Source organism: Dendropsophus ebraccatus, chromosome 9 (assembly GCF_027789765.1).
Source record: "Dendropsophus ebraccatus isolate aDenEbr1 chromosome 9, aDenEbr1.pat, whole genome shotgun sequence".
Lineage (NCBI taxonomy): Eukaryota > Metazoa > Chordata > Amphibia > Anura > Hylidae > Dendropsophus > Dendropsophus ebraccatus.
This window is the reverse complement of record NC_091462.1, coordinates 92,558,613-92,586,210: the sequence shown is the minus strand read 5'-3', so window position 1 is coordinate 92,586,210 and position 27,598 is coordinate 92,558,613. Positions and strand designations below refer to the sequence as shown.

Genomic DNA, 27,598 nt, shown 5'->3' with positions numbered 1-27,598 from the left:
TCCTGTGGTACGTGTACTGCGGGCTGAGAAACCCTGGTGTAGGGGACTGGACTTCTCAATATACATATATAATGGCCGCCTATGGGAAACTGTGCACAATGGTCAAGATGGATGTAACCACTAAACCCCACAGTGACCTGAGCCGTACACAGGCCGAGCAGGCAGGAAAGTATTGGGAGATGTGTAATAATAATTACTAATAACAATCACTTATTGTCCTTAAATAAAACTAATAATAAAATAGTATAGTATGATATCACATTATACGCTCACTACAACCTTTTGTATAGGGAAAATGTTTAAATAAAGATTATTGAAAAAACAAACAATGGCATCTTGATGACATATACAGGAGACTTCAGACCATTGTTAGGAGTTGGAGTGTAAGTATGCGTATTCATGGGCTCCTGGTATTTTGTTGTTTTTTTTTGCATTTTTAATCAATTTTTTCCATGTAATATTTTATTTTCTCACAAACATAGGCGGATTTTGCGACATACTGAGGATTTTGAGATGGAGGAGGAGCCGAACATCGTCTACTTGGATATGGACCAGCCCCTAGAGGACATGGACTTTCCAGTAGTGTATCGGCGATATGTAAGTCACAATGTACCATCCAATACAGGGTTAGGAAAGGAAAGGACTGACTAGGTGGTCACCAGGGTGGGATTTATATGTACAGGACACAATACACAGGGGATTAGAGCAGATAGGATACACTGTGGGGTGTTTGTATAGAGATGGGGCTGTGTACATTGTGGGGGGTCCTGTACCTGTAGAAACTCCTCCCTGATCACATGATGGGACATATTCCCCATGTTCAGCCATTTCCAACTGTCACTCTGGCATCTCCCTGCAGGGGGCGGGGCTTAGTTGGGCCATGATAACTGCTGGGTGGTGGGTGGGGTCTATGGCCGGGCTCATGCACTGTGTGTGCTATGTGATCTCCACCACCTCTGCTGACATAGGAAGGAATATATTCCTATAAGGTGGAGATATAGAGGGAAATCACAGAGCAAACATAAGCCATGGGCCGGGCCTAAGACTTTATCCAGATGTCCCTGCAGTGATCACTGGATCAGGATCTGCTGTGTGATCTGTCATGTTACATAAATATATATATACAGTATATAGTACAATGCACAGAGATTTGTTGTCAGGTCTCACATACACTTACAGGCCAATAGCTGCTATACTGTAGAGCCCATAGTGTAAGGCTAGGCTGACACACACATAGGCTTACACATGGGGGTTACACATTGGGGGAAGATTTATAGAGATTGGTGTTTCATGTTTTATTCTTACAGTGGATTGTATTGGAGTAAAATGCATCACATTTAGCAAGAGGCAAAAGCCTTAAATGGGTTATCCAGCGAAAATATTTTCCTTTCAAATCAACTGGTTTCAGAAAGTGATATAGATTTGTAATTTACTTCAATTTCAAAACCTCACATCTTCCCACACTTATCAGCTGCTGTATGTCCTGCAGGAAATGTTGTTTCTTTTCAGTCTGACACAGTGCTCTCTGCTACCACCTCTGTCCGTGACTGGAATTGTCCAAAGCAGGAAAGGTTTTCTATGGGGATTTACTGCTGCTCCGGACAATTCCAGTCACGGACAGAGGTGGCAGCAGAGATCACTGTGTCAGGCTGAAAAGAAACAACATTTCCTGCAGGACATACAGCAGCTGATAAGTATGGAAAGACTTGAGATTTGTAAATTAAAGTAAATTTCAAATCTATATAACTATCTGAAACCAGCTGATTTGAAAGAAAAATTTTTCCTCAAAGTATCCCTTTAATGCAGCAGGAATCACATAAAATGGGAATAAACCATAATCAGTGTCTAAAAAATTCTGTGTCCGGTCGCTCCGATTGAAAGATGTTCCCTTACAGGCTGTACAGTCTCCCCTCCCTAATATACGCACTTCCCTCTTATACCATTGGTATTATACTCCATATGGCCTCTCCCTAATACATCCACAAGTCTCCTCCACATGTTGGAGATGTAAGCGACAGGTAGGAACGTTACTCCACATCTGGTGGACTTGTCACCTCATCCAACCGATTTGGGCCCAACTCTACACTAACATCCAGGAACTGCGTCACTTCCCTCCTATATGGGGCCCGGAGGTAGCACTACTGTCCCTACGGCTTGATACGCTGCCCCTGCCTCCCCTTACCATTGTTTGCCATGTTCTTACCTCTGCGAGATTAATGGTGGCGAGAAATTGGAAATCTGATAAAGTTCCAGACATCAACCAGATAATAGTCTCAGTGCAACACAAGGACACGATGGAAACATTTCCAGCATTCAGAACAGATAGCTACAAGGGGGAATGCCTGGCCGCACCACGGGTGTTACCTTATCTATTATTGGACCTAAGGGCCTTGCTATTACACTTACCTGCAATTCTTCCCTCATTATCACCACCTTAAAGTATCGGCACTTTCTTCTATACATTGGTGCTGTCTGGTTGACATGTTTTGGTTCCTTTTATTAGCCCTCCCTCCTACTTCTCCCTCCCTGCTCTTGTTTTCCCTCCCCTCCCTCCTCATCCTCATCCCCAACCCCCCTCCCCACTTCCACCCACCTTGTTTGTCCTCCCCCTATGGAACAGTGCTGTAATACTTACCTGTGTGCACATAAGACACGTGTTTCTATGTTTCATGATATGATCTTGCCTTACACTAGTCGCACCACCACACTCTTATATTACGTGATTTCACATGTTATGAAGGTTATTTTATTGGTGGCATTATATTCTGTCTATGAATACTTTTACTGTTCTACAACCCTGTTTCTTGTATATTGGAAAATTAATAAAGAAAGTTTTACAAAAAATAAATAAATGCTGTGTCCGGATATCACCTGGGAATCAATGGGGAAATATGGAACGCCGTACACATGGCCAATATAGATCATGCAACGTCCTGGGATTGTAACAGTACAGATGTATTATTATTTGGTGTTTTCCCTCTGCATCTTTTTCATTACAATTCATGTGATTCTTCTCTCATGGGACGCAAGGATTTCTACTGACCACCTGGTGGAATAAATGGTATCACACACACACATGTTGTTTTCTATCTATAGAAATCTATGGCAGGAAAAATGCCACTATTTCTTGTTATAACCACAAGGGAGAGTCAAAGACTGTAGGGGGATGTAGATAGTAGCAGCTGTCGTCGCTGTCCGCACCTGTCTACCTAATAGGTCCTATGTCAGGTGCACCAAACTACCCCTGTTCACTCAGGGACCTGTCGGGGTATAAACACCCTAATAAAGGCGACCCCTCCCCCATTCTTCTCCTCTCCAATGCCCTATGATCACCCAACCATTTATTCCCAACTGGTTCCATTCACCAGGAATAGTCAGGTGAGGCTGTCATGGCAGCTGTAGCCGGGTGTCAAAACAAAAAAAGGTGGCACAGTCGCCACCCTGGGTGTAGCGTATGGCGAGTAGGGGTAGTATAGCGCACCTGACATAGAGCCTAATACATACAAAGGTGCTCACTACTATCTACATCAGGGGTGGGGAACCTTTTCCATGTCGAGGGCCACCAGGGCCGGCCTTAGGGTAAATGGCGCCCTGTGCGAAACCTTTTTTCGGCTCCCCCCCCCCCCCCCAAGGTAACATAAAGCTGCTTCAGCCTCCCACCCCTCCAGACGCACAGCTGCCCCCCAGCAATACAAACAACTACCCCCTCAGCCCCCAGCCATACAAACAACTACCGCCCCAGCCATACACATAACTACAATGACCTTTAGTTTTAATGTAATAAAATAAAAGTTTACATTTTTTAAATAATTGTGGTTAAAATTGCCCTATTCTTTTTCAGCTATCAGGGTATTCTGGGGGTTGTATTCCTATAATATATCAGCTATCAGGGTATGCTGGGGGTTGTAGTCCTGTAATATAATCAGCTATCAGGCTATGCTGGGGGTTGTAGTCCTATAATATATCAGCTATCAGGCTATGCTGGGGGTTGTAGTCCTTTAATATATCAGCTATCAGGCTATGCTGGGGGTTAGAGTCCTATAATATATCAGATATCAGGGTATACTGGGGGTTGTAGTTCTGTAATATATCATCTATCAGGCTATGCTGGGGGTTGTAGTCCTGTAAAATTACAGCTATCAGGGTATGCTGGGGGTTGAAGTCTTGTAATATTTCTAAAGCAGTAAAGATCACAGAAAGCACCTAAAGGCTGTGTAAAATCTGTAGCAGATATGGTATGTGTGACTGTACCGTAAGGCTTAAACACACAGCAGTGGGCATCCCATGATATACAACAGCCCATATGCTGGACAAATAGTATGTATTAAACACCTATACTGCAGTGAGTTCCCAAACGGTCAGAGCACTACAATACTGACCTGACACAGCAGTGTTATCTCTATAGAGTAATGCACTGATAATCGGCCAGCACACAGGGTACATGTCATATGCCACACACAGGGTACATGTCATATGCCACACACAGGGTACATGTCACATGCCACACACAGGGTACATGTCACATGCCACACACAGGGTACATGTCACATGCCACACACAGGGTACATGTCACATGCCACACACAGGGTACATGTCACATGCCACACACAGTCATAAATATATACACACAGACATCATACGCCGCATACAGGCTATATGCCACTTTACTAATAAACTAAATTTTAGAATTTGTCACCAGAATATGTTTCTGAGCAGCAGTTCATTCACCCCAGCACACGTATGCATTAGGGGAGGAGCCTTCCACTGCCTCCATATCACCCGACTCCAGCATGAGACCCAGAGCCATAGAATTACAAAGCGTTGGAGACCACACTGGAGACCAGTGCAATGTTGATGTAGTGAGGAGCTGTGTCTCCTTTGCTTAGTTATGCACGACAGGGGGACTCAGCGATCAAAAACATATTCTGGCGCTGAACTCAAAAGTAAATTACATTAGAAAAATGCACAACTGGAAGTCAACTTTACTATAGGTGCATTATGCACAAAGCAACCTCCAAGTCTGGTAGTCAGGTCCTGGGACCACCAGTATACTAGTCACAGGTTATGTACTGGTGGTCTATATACTGGACCACCAGAGCAGGACAGTTGGCCTGTTCACACATTTGGGCCCACATGACAATTCAATTACAACCCCCACCATCTACTACATTTTAATGCATGGTGTGGGTAGTAATCTAATCTCCATGTGTGTCCAAATGTGTTCTAACCCCTTAAGGAACCTGGTCAGTTTTTTTGCAAAGATCCCAGTGATGTCGTCCATTTTTTTTTAAAACACTGCCTGGTTCCTAGTGCATAGAGCAGGCCGCTCTATGCACTAGAAGTGGATCCGGTGCCCCCAGTGTAACAATATCCCCTCCCCTCGGTGACGCGGTGAGACTTCATCTTGATGGAGGCGCATCATTGAGGGGAGGGGATAGTGTTACACTGGGGGCGCCGGGTCTGCTTCTAGTGCATAGAGCAGGCCGATGGACAAGAAGAAACCGGCGAACTAAGAGGTGTTTTGAAAAATGGACCGAGCCAACAGGATCTCTGCGCTGGCGCCAACCAGGTAGTGTAAAAAAAAAAATCAGCAAGTGAGTTGGTACAATAACTTTAAAGGGGAACTGTCAGCATGTTAGATTCATCTAGCCCCCTACTGGGCACGGGGCACAGAGTAATAAGCTATGTCTGTTACCTTTCTCTGCGCCATTCCCGTGCTGTTAGCAGTGGGGATCTGCAGTGTTTCTACAGGAAAATGTGCAGCACACAGGATTTATTGCATATTTTGACAATCTTAGGAATTAAATGGGAAAATCCGCAATAAATCCACTGTATTTCCCAGATGAAAACTGTCATGCTGTGTTTGGCTATGTGCACACTTTGTAAGAGACCGGCCATTCCATGACCAGGCCAGGCCATGGAACGGCCGGTCTCTGAAACGATCATCCCGGCCGCTACTGCAGGACCAGCCAGATGATCTTTAGGGCCGCAGAGTTCTAATGCGGGCAAATCCGTACGCGCCCGCATCAGAACTCCCCCCAGCACACTATGGAGCGAGCGGCCGTAGCTGCTAGCTCCACTGTGTGCACTGACAGGCTTTTCTTTGGCCGCTATTCAATGACATGTCAGTTGTTTACGGTGCCGCTAGGGATCCCGGACGGAGTGTATACGATGTGTATGTATAAATGTACTATGTGTATACACTCCGGCTGGGATCCCATACACAGCAAGGTAGCGTACATCTTCGTATAAATCACAGCTGTTATATAACGGCCGTGGTTTTATGAAAATATACGTTGTGTGAACATAGCCTTGTATAGATGGGATTTCTTATCCCATCTGCTGCTCCTGTATATGGGGCACATTTACCACACAGACATTTCATGTGCAAAATTTGCAGCAGATGAACCACAAGTGACCCTACCCCAAACATATCTTCCTACTCCTTACACATACAATAGCATACATACATACACACACACCACATACATACAGAATCACACACATTTACACACAATCATACAATACACTGACCTCTGGGCTGGATCTGTCATGCAATTCTTTCACCTGTCAGACCTTCTCCATCCAACATGGGGCTGCTGTGGAGGGGTAAGAAGCAGGAACAAGAATGCAGCTGGAGGAGGGGAGGGGGGGGGGCAGCACTATGGGGAGGAGGGGGCCACTGAGAGGATATGAGGGGGCCACTGAGAGCAGATGAGGGGGCCACTGAGAGGATATGATGGGGCCACTGAGAGCAGATGAGGGGGACACTGAGAGGAGATGAGGGGGACACTGAGAGGAGATGAGGGGGACACTGAGAGGAGATGAGGGGGGCCACTGAGAGGAGATGAGGGGGGACACTGAGAGGAGATGAGGGGGACACTGAGAGGAGATGAGGGGGACACTGAGAGAAGATGAGGGGGACACTGAGAGGAGATGAGGGGGACCCGGAGAGGAGATGAGGGGGACACTGAGAGGAGATGAGGGGGGCCACTGAGAGGAGATGAGGGAGACACTGAGAGGAGATGAGGGGGGGCCACTGAGAGGAGATGAGGGGGACACTGAGAGGAGATGAGGGGGACACTGAGAGGAGATGAGGGGGGCCACTGAGAGGAGATGAGGGGGACACTGAGAGGAGATGAGGGGGACACTGAGAGGAGATGAGGGGGACACTGAGAGGAGATGAGGGGGGCCACTGAGAGAAGATGAGGGGGGCCACTGAGAGGAGATGAGGGGGGCCACTGAGAGGAGATGAGGGGGGCCACTGAGAGGAGATGAGGGGGACACTGAGAGGAGATGAGGGGGACACTGAGAGGAGATGAGGGGGACACTGAGAGGAGATGAGGGGGACACTGAGAGGAGATGAGGGGGGCCACTGAGAGGAGATGAGGGGGACACTGAGAGGAGATGAGGGGGACACTGAGAGAAGATGAGGGGGACACTGAGAGGAGATGAGGGGGGCCACTGAGAGAAGATGAGGGGGGCCACTGAGAGGAGATGAGGGGGGCCACTGAGAGGAGATGAGGGGGGCCACTGAGAGGAGAGGAGGGGGACACTGAGAGGAGATGAGGGGGACACTGAGAGGAGATGAGGGGGACACTGAGAGAAGATGAGGGGGACACTGAGAGGAGATGAGGGGGACACTGAGAGGAGATGAGGGGGACACTGAGAGGAGATGAGGGGGGCCACTGAGAGGAGATGAGGGGGACACTGAGAGGAGATGAGGGGGACACTGAGAGGAGATGAGGGGGGCCACTGAGAGGAGATGAGGGGGACACTGAGAGGAGATGAGGGGGACACTGAGAGGAGATGAGGGGGGCCACTGAGAGGAGATGAGGGGGACACTGAGAGGAGATGAGGGGGACACTAAGAGGAGATGAGGGGGACACTGAGAGGAGATGAGGGGGACACTGAGAGGAGATGAGGGGGGCCACTGAGAGAAGATGAGGGGGGCCACTGAGAGGAGATGAGGGGGGCCACTGAGAGGAGATGAGGGGGGCCACTGAGAGGAGATGAGGGGGACACTGAGAGGAGATGAGGGGGGTCACTGAGAGGAGATGAGGGGGACACTGAGAGGAGATGAGGGGGCCACTGAGAGGAGATGAGGGGGACACTGAGAGGAGATGAGGGGGGCCACTGAGAGGAGATGAGGGGGACACTGAGAGGAGATGAGGGGGGCCACTGAGAGGAGAAGACAGGGAATGCACAGCACAGAGTAGGCAGCATGAGGCTTCAGGGTGCAGAGCTGCTGTTTGGCCCCATCAGGCTGCTGTACTGTTAGTCCCTCCCCCTCCTCTCTGACCCGACAGTGGAGGAAGGAGGAATCTCCGGAGGAATGCAGGAGATGGAGAATGTGCAGCACATACTGGAATGCTGCATGTTCTCCATTCTTATATGCACCTGTATAAGGAGGGTTATGGTGCACACACAGCTTCTCCCCACTCTCTCCTAATGGACTGAACCTGCTTCTGGTTTCAATCTGGTGGAAGCCCCAGGGTCTCCCCGACCGCCCCCTTCTCCCTCTCTTCTCTGGCTGAGACCAGACCCTATTATCAGGAGACACCCCACAGTATCCACCACCCGACCAGGCACGGGCGCTCCGGCAGACAGCTGCACTGCACACCTCACTTAGTAACAGCAGTTAGATGTGCCGTGTGTCTGCAGGAGCGCCCAGACCGAACACTATGGTATACGGGGAGGCGACCAGCTGTGGGGGGGGGGGGGCGCTCCTGCAGACACACAGCACATTTAACTTCTATATCTAAGTTAGATGTGCAGTGCAGCTCTCTGTCTGACGAGGCGCCCCCTAGCTGGCCGGGAGTGAGGCGCCCTGTGCAAGCGCACAGATCGTACACCCCAAAGGCCGGCCCTGAGGGCCTCTCGGGCATTAATAAAATCATTCAAGGGCCACATACTGTGCGCAGCAGTTTGTAGCGTGGGCTAGCAACACCCAGGGCAAGACAAACTATTGTTACCCTCATGCCCCTGCTATTGTAGTTAACCCTCTGTGATGCCTCTAGTATATGACGTGAATCCTTAGTGATGCCCGGTAGCAAGAGTTAACCCCCAGTGATGCCCCTGGTAGTCCTAATAAACCCCCAGTGATGCCCCTGGTACTCCTAATAAGACCCCAGGGATGCCCCTGGTAGTCCTAATAAAACCCAGTGATGCCCCTGATCGCTAATGTTAACCCCCAGTGATGTCCCTGGTCGCTTTAGTTAACCCCTTTTTGATGTCCCTAGTAGCTCTAGTTAACCCCTTATTGATGCTCCTGGTAGCTGTAGTTAACCCCCCCCCCCCCCCCAGTCATGCCCTTGGGGGCTCTAGTTACCTCCCCCCCAGTCATGCCCCTGGTGCCTCTAGTTAACCCCGCCCCCAGTCATGCCCCTGGTGCATCTAGTTAACTCCGCCCCCATTCATGCCCCTGGTGGCTCTAGTTAACCCCCAGTGTCTGTCTCAAATATAAAAAATAAACATCCCACTCACCTTTCCTCTGCTCCCACGCTGCCCAGGTCCTCTTCTCTCCCTTCTAGCCGCTGCCCGTATTCTCCTGCAGGTGGTGAGCGATGAAATAACGTCATACGGAGGAACACGTGCGCCGCTCTGGTGGAGAAGGGGACAGCACTCACAGCATCCACCTGTGTCTGGCAGCTGTCACAGAGACAGGAGGATGCTGTGTATGCCGACTCCTGCCCCACCGGAGCGGTGCACGTCAGAGAAGAGCCGCAGGCCGCATCAGGAGATCTCAGGGGCCGGATGCTGCCCGCGGGCCGGAGGTTCCCCACCCCTGATCTCCATCCTCCTCCCCAATGTGTATTGGATGGGGATATTAATAAATATATCCACAGGCCGCATAAGTGACATCACATATAAGGTTATTACCTGTGAGGAATCTAACCTGCTGCTATGTTCCTATAGGGCGGAGGACACTGATTACTAATCCACCTGCATTATATGTATCTGTGGCGCTGGGTTTGTACTTTTTATTGTTATGCTAATGAGGTGGCTGGGTGCAGTGGTGGCGGTACTTTACCCCTCACAGCGGCCTGGAGATACGTCTCTGCTGGTGTTCAGTGAACCTGTCAAAAGTTTGGGGTTCGATGACGTAAGCAGAAACCAAACGCTCTGTTTTATTCCCCGCAGCTGCATAAGTTGGATGCCGTTCTAGGGCTGCCAGGAAAACATGGATACAGTCTGTGGCCGTATCCAAGTTTTCAAGTTAGATTACTCCCTAGGGCGGCATCAAACTTCTGCAGCTGCAGGGAATCAATCACAGAGCGTTCGGGTTCAGTTTACGCTGTCGAACCCCAACATTATGACAGCGCCCGAGTAATGTTTATGAAGAGTCAGCGAGTAGGCGGGCTCATAGTATGCCATTGTTTTCCAGCCGGTTCGCCTTAGGTGTCACTATAGGGAAAAAATGCTTGGAAAAAATATATATCTGTATGGGGGGAAAGACACTAAAAACCCTTGGAAAAAAACTGCCTAAAATGACGCGGTCAAAAATGATGCAATAAAATAGTGAGTGCAGGAGGTGTATAAGGCTCAGCGCAGATTGTCTGCAGACCATTGCTGGAAATGTCACTGGAAATGGTAAATGTGCAAAAGAACCTACAAGCAGCCATCTTATGGGACAGGCGGTGGAGGGACTGAGGGGGGTTGGCAGTCTTAAGTATTTGGGAATACACATCACGAGCCAATTCTCACAGGTCCTGCCTGTAAATGTGGACCCACTTCTATGTCATTTATTGGTTGCGGAACGGTTTAAAGTTGTAAAAATAATGGTCCTGCCCAAATGTCTGTATGTCCTTCAGCATATATATGTTCCCTTATCTAAAACTTCTCAGAATTAGACTCTATTATCATAAAATTCATTTGGGGCTCCTCTAGGTCCAAGCAGCAGACGGCCAAATTGCAGGGACCCAAACACAATGCTGGTATGGCCGAGCCAACCATTTATCTGTACTACATAGCTGGACAGCTTACATTTCCGGGCCCCCGGGCCCCTGCAAACACCTGGATTCTCTGGAATATATTTACACGATTTTCTTGCGTCTGTGTCGCTGTGGTCCTTTCTACACTCCCCTACGACTCATCGTGCCGCCTCTTACCTGCCCACAGAGGAGCTAGGAAGATATGGACGGCTGCCAGGTCCATTTTGGACTTTGGTGATGTCCCACTTGAATCCCCCCTGTTGGGCAACTCAGCCCCCCCACACTTGGCTGCGAACACTTGAGGATGGGAACTACTTGGACCGCCATGGGGTACAATACATCTCGGATCTATATAGTGATGGGGTTGTGAAATATTTTGCATCCATTAGGGATCCATTTGGTATTCCACACCCATATTTGTATAGGTTTCTGCAGTTACGCCGCTCTACACACTCCTTCCTTCTCCAAACACTGCACTTTCCTCATATCCATATCCATCGCACTCTGCTTACTCTCTCTATTTCCTATTTCAGGGAGGACAGGACAACATCGAGGGTGAGTGTCTCCTGTCTATAATATCATCTTTGTAGATTTCATGTCTGACATCTCATCACATGTTACATCATAAGGTTAAAGAAGAAGACCGGCATTTTATAAAATTCAGCAGCTGGCAGGGGGAAATTGATTACAAGTAGGAACTTACCTCTCCGGTGCCCATGGTGAGCGGCGGACCGGCATCAGGACTCCCAGTGCTGATACAACACAAGGCGACTGATGGACTGGTCACTCAGCCAGTCATTGACAGGGGCGGGACGCCACTCCAGTCACTGATTGGCTGAGCCGCCAGTCCATCAGCTGGGACAGGCCTTTTCCTCTGACATCATCACAACTCAGGGGAAAACGCGTTCTGGGGGGGTCCTGAGGCCGGTCCCACCGCTCACAGCGGGCACAGGGAGAGGTAAGTGCTGATGAATTTTAAAAAACGCCGGACTTCTCCTTTAACAGACACATTGTATGCCGGAAGATCCGTAACAACCCTCAAAAGGGCAAAATTAAGGGATATTGTTCACGAAAAAATATTTTATATCACCTTACAATATAATAGTATACAGAAAAGAACAGGGGGCAACTTGTTCTGCAAGAAACAAGCCGCCTTATTGTTATGGTGACAAAAATATTATGGAGTTCTGTCATTTAGAATGAAAAAAAAAGGGTTTAAAACTTCCCAACTACAGTTTGTGTCTCTACAATATATAAAGCACGTCCCTAAATCTAAGGCAAATAGGGAAAATTATTATTATTTTATATAACATTTAAAACTAACGATTTTTCTTTTTTTTTTCTTTACTTTAGAGGAAGAATCGGATTTCGGGTAAGTAAATCTTTACTGAAAATGTAACACTTGTGTGACCCCGTAATTCCTCCCCTATAGACACCGATCATCACTGCAGGATTGCTGAGAGGACGTCTCTGAATAAACTGATGGTGTAAATGAGTCTCTAATGCTTGTAAGGTTTTTACTATCTTCTCTATTAAATCACTAACAGGAGCGAGGAGGATGAGGAGGACGTGGAGGAAGAGGAGGATTGGACGTAAGTATCTCATATCACATAAACATGTTTTCAGGGGAGGGGTCTCGTTTTAAAGGGGAACTCCAGTAAAAAAAATTTTTTAAACAAGCTGCTGTTAGAAAGTTATTTGTAAATTATTTCTATTTAAAACTCTCAAGTTTTCCAGTACTTATCAGCTGCTGTATGTCCTGCAGGAAGTGGTGTATTCTTTCCAGTCTGACACAGTGCTCTCTGCTGCCACTTCTGTCTGTGTCAGGAACTGTCCAGAGCAGGGGAGGTTTTCTGTTGGGATTTTCTACTGCTTAGGACATTTCATTTCTCTTGATAAAGTTCTGCCAGAAAATAGATGTCATGGTGTGAATGAGTCTCTAATGTGTGTTAGGTTTTGACTATCTTCTCTATTCTATCATTAACAGGAGCGAGGAGGACATCAGCAAGGAGGACGAGGAGGACGTGGAGGACGAGGAGGACGTGGAGGACGAGGAGGACACGGATGATGATGAAGACTTTGAGGAGTAATTATTTCATAGTGCAATATAATATAGTAATATAATTGTTACATCAGTCACATAGACATGTCTGCGGGGGCGGGGAGATGAGTCAACCGCCCATAGAGAATGACGGCTCCATTCATTCTCTATGGGCATCGGACTCATCTCAGCAGCGCGCCCGCTGGGCTTCGGACGGGGATATCTCTGTCTCGGGACCGGCCCCAGGAATGGGACTTGGCGAGATGAGGTAAGTATCCAGGGCTTTAGTGGGGGGTCGCGCGGCCTTCTCCCCGGCACGGGGGGTGACAGGTTCCTTTTAAAGTAAAAAAAGTGTAAAAAAAATAAAAAAGATTTGAAAAGTATTAAAAAACCCTTATAAGGGGGAAAAAAACACCAGGATTGCTGATTTTTTAAAATTATACATCAGAAAATTTTTTATAAAGAGCGGTCAAAATTTTTCTGTTACACCAATATGATATAAATAAAATCTAGAGATCAGCCCTGTAGGTAGAAAAATAAAGACGCTATGGCTCCTAGAAGGCGAGGAGGAACATTGCATTAATCTGAACCGGACATCCGGGCATCAATGGGCTCAGTCTTGAAGGGGTCAAAGCCGGATCATCTGTTTTAATAAATCTAGGCCAGTGTATTTCTAATTTTCTAGTTTGGATAAAACCTCCCCCAATAGGCGGCACATAGGACTGACTAATATCTCCTTTATATTTTTTTCTCTTGTCATGTGATAGGTGGAAGAAGAAGGTGATGACCGCACCGTGGATTTACAGGTATTCACACTACATGAAAAAAGCATTAAATAACATTTTCTACAAGTTTTAAATGGGACAAAGTAACAATGATCCTAACCAAATATCTGTTCTCTGTTACAGCGATGAGAAGTACCCGCTGGGCCTGCAGATCCCGAGCCTGGAGACCATCATGTAAGTAGAAGCAGCAGATTGTCGCCTTTTCTGTGGCATATGACAGACGTAAGGGGCCTGAAGAGGCGGAGAGAAGGTGCGGCCTCCTTTTATAACTAATATAATGGCTTACGCCTAAAAACAGAGGTAAGTCATGGCAGAAATCTACACCGGCTCCGGAGCAGGTATAGATTTCTGCACCCACCGTGTGGCAGGTACAGGGCCCCCCGGATTTATAATGTCCTTAATAAATGTCCCCTTATTTACATTGTTCTACATACAGTGAAGAGGAGGAAGAGGAGGAAGAGGACTGGACTGAGGAGATCCACAGGTAAGGAATCACATGTACTGTGACTGCAAGTTTTGTTTCTTTCCTTCCAGTATAGAGAGAGGAGATGTGGGAGGACAGGACAGGGGGCGCTCTAGGCAGAGATAAAATCATATTTTCTGTCTTCTCTATTCTATCACTAACAGGAGCGATGACGACACCAGCAAGGACGCGGAGGACATGGAGGATTGGGAGTAAGTATCTCATAGTAAAATTTCAGTCCTATAGACATGTTTGTAGGGGGGGGGGGGGGGGGTCTCGTCTTAAAGGAACACTGCAGCAAAAGTTTTTTCTTTCAAACAAACTGGTGTCAGAAGATTATATAGTTTTCTATATTACTTTTTTTTATACATCTCAGGTCTTCCAGTACTTATTGGCTGCTTTATGTCCTGCAGGAAATGTTGTGTTTTTTCCAGTCTGACACAGTGCTCTCTGCTGCCACCTCTGTCTGCGTCAGGAACTGTCCAGAGCAGGAGAGATTTTCTATTGGGAATTTCTACTGCTTAGGACAGTTCCTGTCAGGGACAGAGGTGGCAGCAGAGAGCACTGTGTTAGACTGGAAATAATACACCACTTCCTACAGGACATACAGCAGCTGATAAGTACTAGAAGGCTTGAGATTTTTGAAAAGAAGTAAATTACAAATCTGTATAACATTCTGACACCTGTTGATTAGAAAACATTTTTCGCTGGAGCGCCCCTTTTAAACAAGAAGCCTACGAAAATTACAGTATCTGGAGTTATTTTAAATTTTACATTACTTGCATTTTCTTCTAATAAACTTTGTATCATTTTGTTTAAATTACATGTTTGGGGTTTTTTTTTCAGATTTTTGTGGTGTTTTTTCCATAGTAGATCATGTGATCATTGTTCTCTCTTTGAGGCTGGACTCACTCTGTGTCCAAAACCAGAAGTGGATTAAAAGTAATGGGTAAAAGAAATAGCCGGATCCACTCCTGGCTTTGGCTCAAAACCTGCAGTGGCCGGTTTTGTGGCCATGTGTGAATGCTAGCTGTTTAAAAATTATTATTTTTTTACAAAAAAACATCAAATGTATCAACCAAAATTTACCACAGGAAGGGGTGTTTTCTTTCCAGTCTGACAAAGTGCTCTCTGCTGCCACCTCTGTCTGTGTCAGGAACTGTCCAGAGCAGGAGAGGTTTTCTCTGGGGATTTTCTACTGCTTTAAGACATTTTCAGAAAATTGATGTCATGGTGTGAATGAGTCTCTAATGTGTGTTAGGTTTTCACTATCTTCTCTATTCTATCACTAACAGGTGCGACGACAACATCAGCGAGGAGGACGAGGAGGACACAGAGGATGATGAGGACTTTGAGGAGTAAGTATCTCATCCAAAAGGGGTACACAAGCAAAAAAGTTTTTTTTTTCTTTCAAACAAACCGGTGTCAAAAAGTTAAATACATTTGTAAATTACTTCTATTTAAAAATCTCCAGTCCTCAAGTACTTATCAGCTGCTGTATGTCCTGCAGGAAGTGGTGTATTCCTTCCAGTCTGACATGATGCTCTCTGCTGCCACCTCCGTCTGTGTCAGGAATTGTCCAGAGCAGGAGAGGTTTTCTTTGGGGATTTTGCTACTGCTCAGGACAGTTCCTGTCAGGCACAGAGGTGGCAGCAGAGAGCACTGTGCCAGACTGGAAAGAATACACCACTTCATGCAGGACATACAGCAGCTGATAAGTACTAGAAAGCTTAGGATTTTTGAAAGGAAGTAAATTACAAATCTGAATAACTTTCTGACATGAGTTGATTTGAAAGAAAACATTTTTCTCTGGAGTGCCCCTTTAAACAACAAGTCTACGAAAATTACAGTGTTTGGAGTTATTTTAAATTTTACATTACTTTCATTTTCTTTTAGTAAACTTTGTAGCATTTTGATTAAAGTACATGTTTTTCTTTTGTCAGATTTTTGTGGTGTTTTTCCCATAGTAGATCATGTGATCATTGGTCTCTCTTTGAGGCTGGATTCACACAGTGTTTCCCCACAGGTTTGTGGAATACTGCCGCTGCAATTTTTGAGTCAAAACCAGAAGTGGATTAAAAGTAATGGGTAAAAGAAAGGCGGCACTTATATGTCTCCTCCCTGCCGGATCCACTCCTGGCTTTGGCTCAAAAACTGCAGTGGCTGTTTCCCAAAAACTGCCATGGTGTTAAGTCGGCCTCAATCACATGAATTATAATGTGAAAAACAAAAACCGTAACAAAACACAACACATACATGTATATAAAGAAAAGACACCGTACCTAGAGCACGCATCAAAGTCCCAAGGTGAAGAAAACACCAAGAAGTACAAAGCATTGATTGTAGAGACTAGGGATGGTCCGAACCTGCCGAGGTTCGGGTTCGGATGAACCCGAACGCTCGGCATCAGATTCCCGCTGTCTGCCCGCTCCGTGCAGCGGGCGGATACAGCGTGAGGACCGCCTGGAAAAATGGGATACAGCCTATGGCTATGGCTGCATCCCATTTTTCCAGGCGGTCCTCCCGCTGGATCCGCCCGCTGCACGGAGCGGGCAGACAGCGGGAATCATTACCGAGGGTTGGAGTTCGTACGAACCCGAACCGAACTCGGTTCGGACCATCCCTAGTAGAGACTTTCACATAACATCCGGCTCCGACATTTTACTGCAAATAAAAAGAATGCCAATAAATATAAACCACAGACAGAGCTGGATACAGGAGTACAAACCAATTAGACATACACAAGGCGATATTTCCAGGCACTGAATTTCTTCAAATTCAAACTCTTAGTTGTGTCCAGGAGGCGGGGCCCAGCTGGTCAGGTGATACCCGATTATCGCTCCATGGAATAGAGAGAACGATCAGCCGATGATCGTGTCATCGTCTGATCGTTCATTTAGGTTCAAACCTAAAATCATCGGTCGCTACCCGCGCATGGCTACATGGAATAGCGGTGCGCGATGGGCGATTTCAGCTGCACCATACATTACCTGTCCAGACGCAGGTCTTCTCCTTCTTCCTCCAGGTCCCGCGCCGCAGCAGCTTCGGAGCAGCCTGTCTGAACTGAACTGGCCAGGACTGCTGTGGCCAGTGATTGGCTGAGCGGTCTGTCAGTTCAAACAAGCCGCTCCGAAGCTGCTGCGGCGCGGGATCGGGAGAAGGAGGAGACCTGCGCTTGGACAGGTAATGTATGAAACAAGCGCTGCAAGGTCACCGGTAACGATGTCCTTGCAGCCCTCACTAAACGATTGTCGGGCCGTGGAATAGGCCCAGTAAACGAGCGCCGATCTAGCAGATCGGTGCTCGTGTACATCGTTGATCGGGCCCTGCTCCGCCTGTGGAATAGGGCCCCTAGTCTTAACTAAGTCTCCTCTATCATCATGACTGAGGGCCAAGCCAAAACAACAGTCAAGATGGTAGGGGAGGGTCTAAGGAGGGAAGCAGGGCTAGGGAAGGGGTGGCACTTCAGAGGTTAGGCCACACCTTTAAGACACTTTCAGGCACAAAGGAGGGATCTGACGCCTTACAACATCACCTTGGGTATGGTAAAAAATGTCCATTAGTTAAAAAAAAATCTTGTTACATATTTTTCATCAAAGGTGTACTCAGATATTGTACTTCAAACATACTTTAACCAGGATTTTGTTCACAATTGTCACAAAAATAATACAAAAACACCTGAAAGACGTCATCTCATCATGTAGATTCATGCAGGGATCACATGCTGGCGGATCATAGGCTGCAGGCCTGAGGTATCTGCATGCTGTGAGTAACTGGCTGAGCAGGGAACTGACCGCTCCCTGTCTACTATTCTCCCTGACCGCATCTGTGTGCAAAGATCCAGGGCCCAGGGCCAGAAATCCAGGGAAATCACTGCAATCCCAATGCCCGCTGCTAACAACACATTTAACCCCTTCACGTTAGTAATTTGTATATATGCGTACCTACTGCACATACCCCGTGTAGTAAGAATGTACACTAAGGGGGTTGATGTGTGTGGGACCGCTGCAGTGAGAGCGATCCCACACACATCAGTGTCCCGGGAGCCCAGCATAATGACAGGCATCTGCGATCGCACAGCTGTCTGTCATTAACCCCTTAAACGCCATGATCTAAAGCATCGCGCAGCATGGCGATCTCTTTTACCGACAGGCGGGGTTAAGTCACTTACCTCCGTCTTGTCGGATAGGTGATTTATGCATAGAGTCTGCTCTCAGGCAGGCTCTGTGCATAGATCACCGATAACACTGATCTATGCTATGCTATGGCATAGCATTGATCAGTATATGCAATCTAATGATTGCATGTTTTAAATAAAAAAAAAAGTGTAAAAAAAATAATAATAATTAAAAAAAAGTTTTTAAAAGTATTAAAAAAAACCTTTTAACCCCTCCAATAAAAGTTTATTATACCTCCTTGCCCATTTTAAAAATAAAAATATTAAAAAAATAAATAAATACACATATTATAATATAGCGTGTGGAATTGTCCGATCTAATAAAATAGAACATTAATGTTCCCACACGGAGAATGGCGTAAATGAGGGAAAAACACCAGGATTGCTGATTTTTTAAAATTATATATCAGAAAAAAATTTATAAAAAGCGATCAAAATTTTTCTGTTACACCAATATGATATTAATAAAAACTAGAGATCATGGCGCAAAAAAATTACACCCCAATCAGCCCTGTAGGTGGAAAAATAAAAGCGCTATGGCTCCTAGAAGGCGAGGAGGAACATTGCATTATCTGACCCGGACATCCGGGCATCAATGGGCTCAGTCTTGAAGGGGTCAAAGCCGGATCATCTGTTTTAATAAATCTAGGCCAGTGTATTTCTAATTTTCTAGTTTGGATGAAACCTCCCCCAATAGGCGGCACATAGGACTGACTAATATCTCCTTTATAATTTTTTTCTCTTGTCATGTAATAGGTGGAAGAAGAAGGTGATGAACGCACCGTGGATTTACAGGTATTCACACTACATGAAAAAAGCATGTACCTGCTTCACCCCATAACAGCATGGAATAAAGAGGGATCAGAGAGTCACATGGGGCCCAGAATGCACCAATAAAAAACTCAATTGTCACACAGAAGTATTTTAGCCCCCTAAGTCCTCTGCAAACTGATATGAGGCCTATATAATGTCCTAAATGACAGGGGCCACTAGGTGCTGCTTGGTGTGTAAGACCTATGTGTGAGACAGGTAGCACTCTAGGGCCACGTATGTGACACATCTAAAAACGGCAGAATCAGGGAATATACTGAGTTGCATTTCTCTGCCAACACCGGCTGCTATGTACAGAACACGACTAATAGAGAAAATGGGGAAAAAAAGAAATCACATTTTTAAATTCTAAGTTCATTTTAACAGAAGTTGATTTAAAAACTTTTTTTTTCCCACTGGGGTTCTCCTTTATGGGGGCAGATTAGAAAATGAGCTCAGAATCACTTAGATAAAAAAAGTTTCTGCCAAGTTTATCATGTGGGAATTGAAAATTCTGAAAGTTTTAAAAGGGACAAAGTAACAATGATCCTAACCAAATACATGTTCTCTGTTACAGAGATGACAAGTACCCGCTGGGCCTGCAGATCCCGAGCCTGGAGACCATCATGTAAGTAGAAGCAGCAGATTGTCGCCTTTTCTGTGGCATATGACAGACGTAAGGGGCCTGAAGAGGCGGAGAAAAGGTGCGGCCTCCTTTTATAACTAATATAATGGCTTACGCCTAAAAACAGAGGTAAGTCATGGCAGAAATCTACACCGGCTCCGGAGCAGGTATAGATTTCTGCACCCACCGTGTGGCAGGTACAGGGCCCCCCGGATTTACAATGTCCTTAATAAATGTCCCCTTATTTACATTGTTCTACATACAGTGAAGAGGAGGAAGAGGAGGAAGAGGACTGGACTGAGGAGATCCACGGGTAAGGAATCACAAGTACTGTGACTGCAAGTTTTGTTTCTTTCCTTCCAGTATAGAGAGAGGAGATGTGGGAGGACAGGACAGGGGGCGCTCTAGGTAGAGATAAAATTATATTTTCTGTCTTCTCTATTCTATCACTAACAGGAGCGATGACGACACCAGCAAGGACGCGGAGGACATGGAGGATTGGGAGTAAGTATCTCATAGCAAAATATCAGGCACATAAACATGTTCGTAAGGGGAGGGGGGTCTCGCCTTAAAGGAACACTGCACACTGCAGCAAAAGTTTTTTCTTTCAAACAAACTGGCGTCAGAAAGTTATATAGTTTTCTATATTACTTCTATTTAAACATCTCAAGTCTTCCAGTACTTATCAGCTGCTGTATGTCCTGCAGGAAATGGTGTGTTCTTTCCAGTCTGACACAGTGCTCTCTGCTGCCACCTCTGTCTGCGTCAGGAACTGTTCAGAGCAGGAGAGATTTTCTATTGGGAATTTCTACTGCTCAGGACAGTTCCTCTCAGGTACAGAGGTGGCAGCAGAGAGCACTGTGTCAGACTGGAAATAATACACCACTTCCTACAGGACATACAGCAGCTGATAAGTACTAGAAGGCTTGAGATTTTTGAAAAGAAGTAAATTACAAATCTGTATAACTGTGTGACATTAGTTAACTAGAACACATTTTTCGCTAGAGTGCCACTTTTAAACAAGACGCCTACGAAAATTAGTGTTTGGAGTTATTTAAAATTTTACAAAATTTTATTTTTTTCTTTTGTTAGATTTTTGTGGTGTTTTTCCCATAGTAGATACATTTTTTGCAAAATAACAGCAAAAGTTATCTTTTGTATACAAGTAGAGAATGTCATCTTAAATGCTAGCTGTTCAAGAATTTTTGTTTTACAAAAAACATTAAATGTATCAACGAAAATTTAATACTTAGATAAAGCCCGATGTGTCATGGAAACCTCAGAATCACTTAGATACATAAAAAAGGTTACTGCCATGTAATAAGTTACTGCCCTGTAATAAGTTACTGCCATGTAACAAGTTTCTGCCATGTAATAAGTTCATCATGTCAGAATTGAAAAACAGGGCAACGATGATAAGGGGGAAACTGGCAGTGACAACAAGGGGTTAATAAATATTGGCAATGAAATTCATGTTCTTCTTGAAAGAGAACAATAAATAATATTTTCTGAAACCAAACATCTGTTCTCTGTTACAGGGATGACAAGAACCCACTGGGCCTGCAGATCCCGAGCCTGGAGACCATCATGTAAGTAGAAGCAGCAGAGATACAACCACCCATCTGTATTCTCTGGGTGGATATAGGAGTCCAATGGCATCAGTGCTCATAAACTCCTCACCTGAAACTCTGTATATCTACATGTGCCCAGGGTCGTATTACCAGCTGCTGCTGCGCTAGGCACTAAACCTGAAGACGCCCCATCTTGGGAGAGTGGTTTCAATGCATTTCTCTACTTGTAGAAACATTGTATAAATAGTTTATTTTACAGTTTTTAACTGCTTAAAACATAAGCAAATTTCCACATTGCATCAATGATTAGAGCCGTCTACATATTGTCTGAGGGAATTCTCACCACAGGATTGGTGGATTGGTAGGTAATAGCTCCAGGCCTCACATTTACCACCGCCACACCAAACCTGACCAACACCGACATACTGTGACTGGATAACACCGCCATACGAGACCCGACCAACACCACAATATTGTGACTGGATAACACCGCCATACCAAACCTGACTAACAGCGCCATACTGTGACTGGATAACACCGCCATACTGTGACTGGATAACACGGCCATACCCTACCAGACCTGACCAACACAACAATATTGTGACTGGATAACACCGCCATACCAAACCTGACTAACAGCACCATACTGTGACTGGATAACACCGCCATACAGGGGCGTAGCTAATGTCTCCTGGGCCCTGGTGCGAGAGGCCAACTTGGGCCCCCCCCCCCCCCTCCTTTCACGACCAAGTGATGCTATTGTTGTGTGTGTGTGTGTGTATATATATATATATATATATTATATATATACACAGTGGTGCCTTGGATTATGAGCATAATTCGTTCCAGGACCGTGCTTGTAATCCAAATCCACTCTTAAACCAAAGCAAATTTTCCTATAAGAAATCATGTAAATGCAGACAATTGGTTCCACACCCCAAATATATTTATTATTCTGTACTGTACAGTAATGAAGAGGATGGGAAACACAAGGGTGGACAGAGACTGCAGGGAGTATGAAGGAATGAGCAGGGCAGATGTGGGCACATACATGCAGCACTCTCTGTCCGGGGAGAGAGGGGTTACAGCTATGGAGAGATTACCCCCCCACACACAGTCCTGTCCCCTGATGTAAGCCCCAGCCTGAAGGGGATCTGCTATGATTTGGAAGGTGTTTAGAGTACAGTGCTGTAGACCCCGCTATGCAGGCCATGCCCCTTCTCCACTCGCGCTCCCACCCAATACAGGAAGTTCTTAAACCAAAGCAATGCTCTTAAACCAAGTCACAATTTTGAAAAACTGTGAGCTCTTCAACCAAAACGCTCTTAAACGAAGTTACTCTTAAACCAAGGTACCACTGTATATATATATATATATATATATATATATATATATATATATATATATACACATACACACACACACACACACACACCAAGACAGATATTACCTATTACTGCCATACTGTTACCGACCAAATCCTGTATACTGAGACCAATATTACCAGTAATACCAGTATATAGGGAGGAAACATTACCGCCACACCACAACCACTACCATCACCACCATATTGTTACTGACCAAATCCAGTACACTAAATCACCTCATCCAGTCATATAGAGGTGGCCCCAGCTCTACACAGGCTCTATACACCATATACATTACACTGCAGTTATATCAGGTGACTCACAGGAGACGTCTTTTCTGATCGGAGTTCTTTCCTTTTCATCATCTTCTCCATCCGTCCTAGGCCGTTATGAGAACTTCTCCGAGCCACGAATCCACAGAATCTGCCAGACAGACATATTAGGCTCCACACTCTGACACCATCTCCATCTCTCTACACACTGCACATCTGTACTGTCCCCTTTACACCCTCATTTAGTGGGTAGCCCTGACTCTATGTGACCTCCTAATAATATATGCCCCCCTCTGTGTATTCCCTCTCCCCCTATGTTGCCCCCCCAAATAGATGGCCCCCTCTACCCCCTCCCTTATAGATGGCCCCCTCTACCCCCTCCCTTATAGATGGCCCCCTCTACCCCCTCCCTTATAGATGGCCCCCTCTCTCCTCACCCTCCCTTATGGATGGTCCCCTCTCCCCCCACCCTCCCTTATGAATGGCCCCCTCTCCCCCCACCCTCCCTTATAGATGGTCCCCTTCCCCCCCCCCTCTCTTATAGATGGTCCCCTTCCCCCCCCCCTCCCTTATAGATGGTCCCCTTCCCCCCCCCTCCCTTATAGATGGTCCCCTTTCCCCCCCTCCCTTATAGATGGTCCCCTTTCCCCCCCTTTATAGATGGTCCCCTTCCTCCCTCCCTTTATAGATGGTCCCCTTCCTCCCTCCCTTATAGATGGTCCCCTTCCTCCCTCCCTTATAGATGGTCCCCTTTCCCCCCCTTTATAGATGGTCCCCTTTCCCCCCCTTTATAGATGGTCCCCTTCCTCCCTCCCTTTATAGATGGTCCCCTTCCTCCCTCCCTTTATAGATGGTCCCCTTCCTCCCTTTATAGATGGTCCCCTTCCTCCCTCCCTTATAGATGGTCCCCTTCCCCCCCCCCCACCCTCATAGATGGCCCCCTCCTTTCCCCCCACCCTCATAAATGCCCCCCTCTTCCCCCCACCCTCATAAATGCCCCCCTCCTTCCCCCCCACCCTCATAGATGCCCCCCTCCTTTCCCCCACCCTCATAGATGGCCCCCTCTTTTCCCCCCACCCTCATAGATGGCCCCCTCCTTTCCCCCCACCCTCATAGATGGCCCCCTCCTTTCCCCCCACCCTCATAGATGGCCCCCTCCTTTCCCCCCACCCTCATAGATGGCCCCCTCCTTTCCCCCCACCCTCATAGATGGCCCCCTCCTTTCCCCCCACCCTCATAGATGGCCCCCTCTTTCCCCCCACCCTCATAGATGCCCCCCTCCTTTCCCCCCACCCTCATAGATGCCCCCCTCCTTTCCCCCCACCCTCATAGATGTCCCCCTCTTTCCCCCCACCCGTACAGGCTGATAAAAAAAACAAAACTTAACTCACCTGACATCGCGCTCCCACGTTGATCCTCACTCCTTCGCCTTCGGTCTGTCCCCGACTGCTGCGCGGCTGCCGGGGGTGTCGCGTCTTATCCCCGGCAGCGCGCGCATCCCAGAACTCCCTGCGCGCCGGAAACCGGAAGTCAGGGCCCAAGGCGCGCAGGGAGTTCTGGGATGCGCGCGCTGCCGGGGGTAAGACGCGACACCCCCGGCAGCCGCGCAGAAGCCGGGGAAAGACGGAGCCAGTCTCTTGTGACCGCAAGCAAAACAATGCTTGCGGTCACAAGAGTGATTGATCGGGGGGCCCCGCGGGCCCCCCTTGTGGCGGGCCCGGTCGCGGCGGCGACCCCCGCGACCACGGTGGCTACGCCACTGCCGCCATACCAAACCTGACTAACAGCGATATACTGTGACTGGATAACACCGCCATACCAAACCTGACCAACAGCGCCATACTGTGACTGGATAACACCGCCATACCAAACCTGACCAATACCGCCATACTGTGACTGGATAACACCGCCATACCAAACCTGACCAATATGGCCATACTTTGACTAGATAACACCACCATACCAGACCTGAACAATACCACCATACCGGCCTTCCCCCTTTGAAAAGACACCAGATAGATTTACTGGCAAGTCTAAAGCGAGGTGGAGGACTAAAAAAATAAAAACAAAAAAGTTGTTTCCTCCCTGATGCTGCCCCCCTGCAAGGTGCTGCCCTAGGTACCAGACCACGTGTGCATAGTGGAAAATACGGCCCTGCATATGCCCAAAAACTATGGGTCAGATATATGAATGTGCGGCCCATGCGAACACAATGGAAAAATCCCAGTTTTTTGCCTTTTCTGTGGCATTGCAGACATAAGGGGCTTGAGAAGGTGTGGTCTCCTTTGGGGACTAATTTAGGGCCCTATTCCACCAGACGATTATCGTTCAGATTATCGTTAAATCGTACGAATCTAAACGATAATCGTTCGGTTGAAATGCAGTTAACGATTAACGACCGAACGAGAAATCGTTGATCGCTTTATAAGACCTGGACCTATTTTTATCGTTGCTCGTTCGCAAAACGTTCGCAAATCGTTCACATTGAATAAGACATCGTTCGGTCGTTCGCAATAGATACGAACACAATAGCGAATAAATAGCGAAGAAAAACTATCGCAATTACAATCATAAGTAACGATTATCGTTCCATGGAAATGAGTGAACGTTTTCAGGTCTTTCGCAATAGCGGTCGTTTGAGATCTTTAATCGTTAACGATTATGCAAACGATAATCGTCAGGTGGAATAGGGCCCTTAGTCCTGCTGGATTTACACCGGTCTTAAAGGGGTTGTCCGGCGCAAAAAAATTATTCACAGAATAACACACATTACAAAGTTATACAACTTTGTAATGTATGTTATGTCTGTGAATGGCCCCTTCCCCGTGTCCCACCACCCCCACCCGTGTACCCGGAAGTGTGGTGCGCTATACATACCTGTCACGTGCCGACCACGGTCTCCGATCCGTGGTGGGACACGGGGAAGGGGGCCATTCACAGACATAACATACATTACAAAGTTGTATAACTTTGTATTGTGTGTTATTCTGTGAATAATTTTTTTGCGCCGGACAACCCCTTTAATAAATGTCCATATATACATATATATAAAAAAGCTGGTTTATGTTCTACATACAGTGAAGTGGAGGAAGAGAAGGAAGAGGACCAGATTGACGACATCAACGGGTAAGGAATCACATGTACTATGAATGCATGTATTTGTTTTTTACCATCCAGTATAGAGAGAGGAGAGGTGGGAGGACAGGACAGGGGCGCTTTAGTTAGATATAAAATCATATTTTTCCATTTATTTGACTGGCATATATTCACATTCCAAACTGCTGACACTGTGAGAGAGTTATTAAGGTCCCCATACACGCTATAGCTTTGTTGGCAGTAGCTGCCATACATAGTACTATACTATACTATAGGATAAGCTATACAATGTGTAATATAACAATATATTTATATCTGTGCTGGTTCATGTTCTATATACAGAGAAGAAGAGGAAGAAGAGGAGAAGGCTATGGAGATCCCCAGGTAAGTAAACAAAGCTTATAACATTGTAAATGCAAGGGATTATTGTTATTTCCCATCCTGTATAGAGCGAGAGGATAGGGGGTGCTCTGTTTGGTGGTGGGCTCACATCTCTATTGTGGGTAATGGAGAATATTATATTGCTGAGTCCTGACTGTAATATATGTAGCTGCAGGAGCTGATGGATACAAGAATACATTTCCTTTATATTGTTTCTATATAATGTGCTCAGTAATTCGGGTTTCTTACACTAACCATTTATTTCTGACCATTTCTTGGTCATTTCTCCTCAGCAGAAGCAGCAGCAGGAGGAGATCCATCTTATCCAGGTAAATATAAGTGATGATACATTTACATGACACCACACGGCTATTGCTGCACTGCACCTCCTCATGTCATCACTATATATTACCAGTCACATATAATAACCCAACAAAGGCCTCATGTATATAATACAGCCAATACATGGTGCCGCCATATTCCCCCTGTATCCCACCCACTAGGATCGCTCTGATGCCCCTCTCTCCAGTCTATTCTCCCATCACTGCTGTGTCCCCAGAAGACGTGTCTGATCTCAGGAAAGTCATGCCGCTTCTTTTCTTTCCCTTATAGACTGCGGGCGCTGTTCTGCTGCTGCTGCACCATCCAGGAGGAGTAAAAGTGAGTAACCAAAATCTCATCACACCTCAGGCTGCAGATCACTGTTTCCTGATTGTATTTTCATATGGAGATTATATATGTAACTGTGATTATTAATAAAGTTCCATCATGTTTCTATTCTGTTAACACTTTGCTTGGTATATCTCCCATCTAGGTAACATCGCGCCCCCAGTGTGAGGAGAAGACACCCCGACCATCTGGAGTCGTCTGGAGGAGGAGGCGTCTGTAACATCAAGGGGTAAATGAGACGCCCATAAGATCAGGAGGAAACATTTACCTCATATGGGGGAGGAGGAGCCCCCCTTTACCATCGGAAATAGGAGGACAGGACACTCACAACACCTAGAGGAGTCTGGAGGAGGCCCCCTTAAAGGGGTTTTCTAGGTAACTAAAAAGGTGTTACATTTCCTACCTCT

At 46.5% G+C, this 27,598-nt stretch overlaps 1 protein-coding gene across 1 annotated transcript; it reads left to right on the top strand.

The window, feature by feature from the left end:
- The first annotated feature begins 377 nt into the window (after positions 1-377).
- LOC138800382 (cilia- and flagella-associated protein 251-like) lies at positions 378-27,598 on the top strand. The gene is made up of 21 exons (XM_069982016.1): positions 378-383; positions 483-597; positions 11,468-11,489; positions 12,288-12,306; positions 12,482-12,526; positions 12,922-13,020; positions 13,743-13,781; positions 13,884-13,934; positions 14,197-14,244; positions 14,388-14,435; positions 15,519-15,581; positions 19,157-19,195; positions 19,788-19,838; positions 20,101-20,148; positions 20,292-20,339; positions 21,374-21,424; positions 26,124-26,171; positions 26,484-26,525; positions 26,816-26,851; positions 27,135-27,182; positions 27,337-27,598. Exons 2-20 carry the CDS (start codon positions 514-516, stop codon positions 27,178-27,180), a joined length of 927 nt encoding a protein of 308 aa, XP_069838117.1. The 5' UTR covers positions 378-383; positions 483-513; the 3' UTR covers positions 27,181-27,182; positions 27,337-27,598.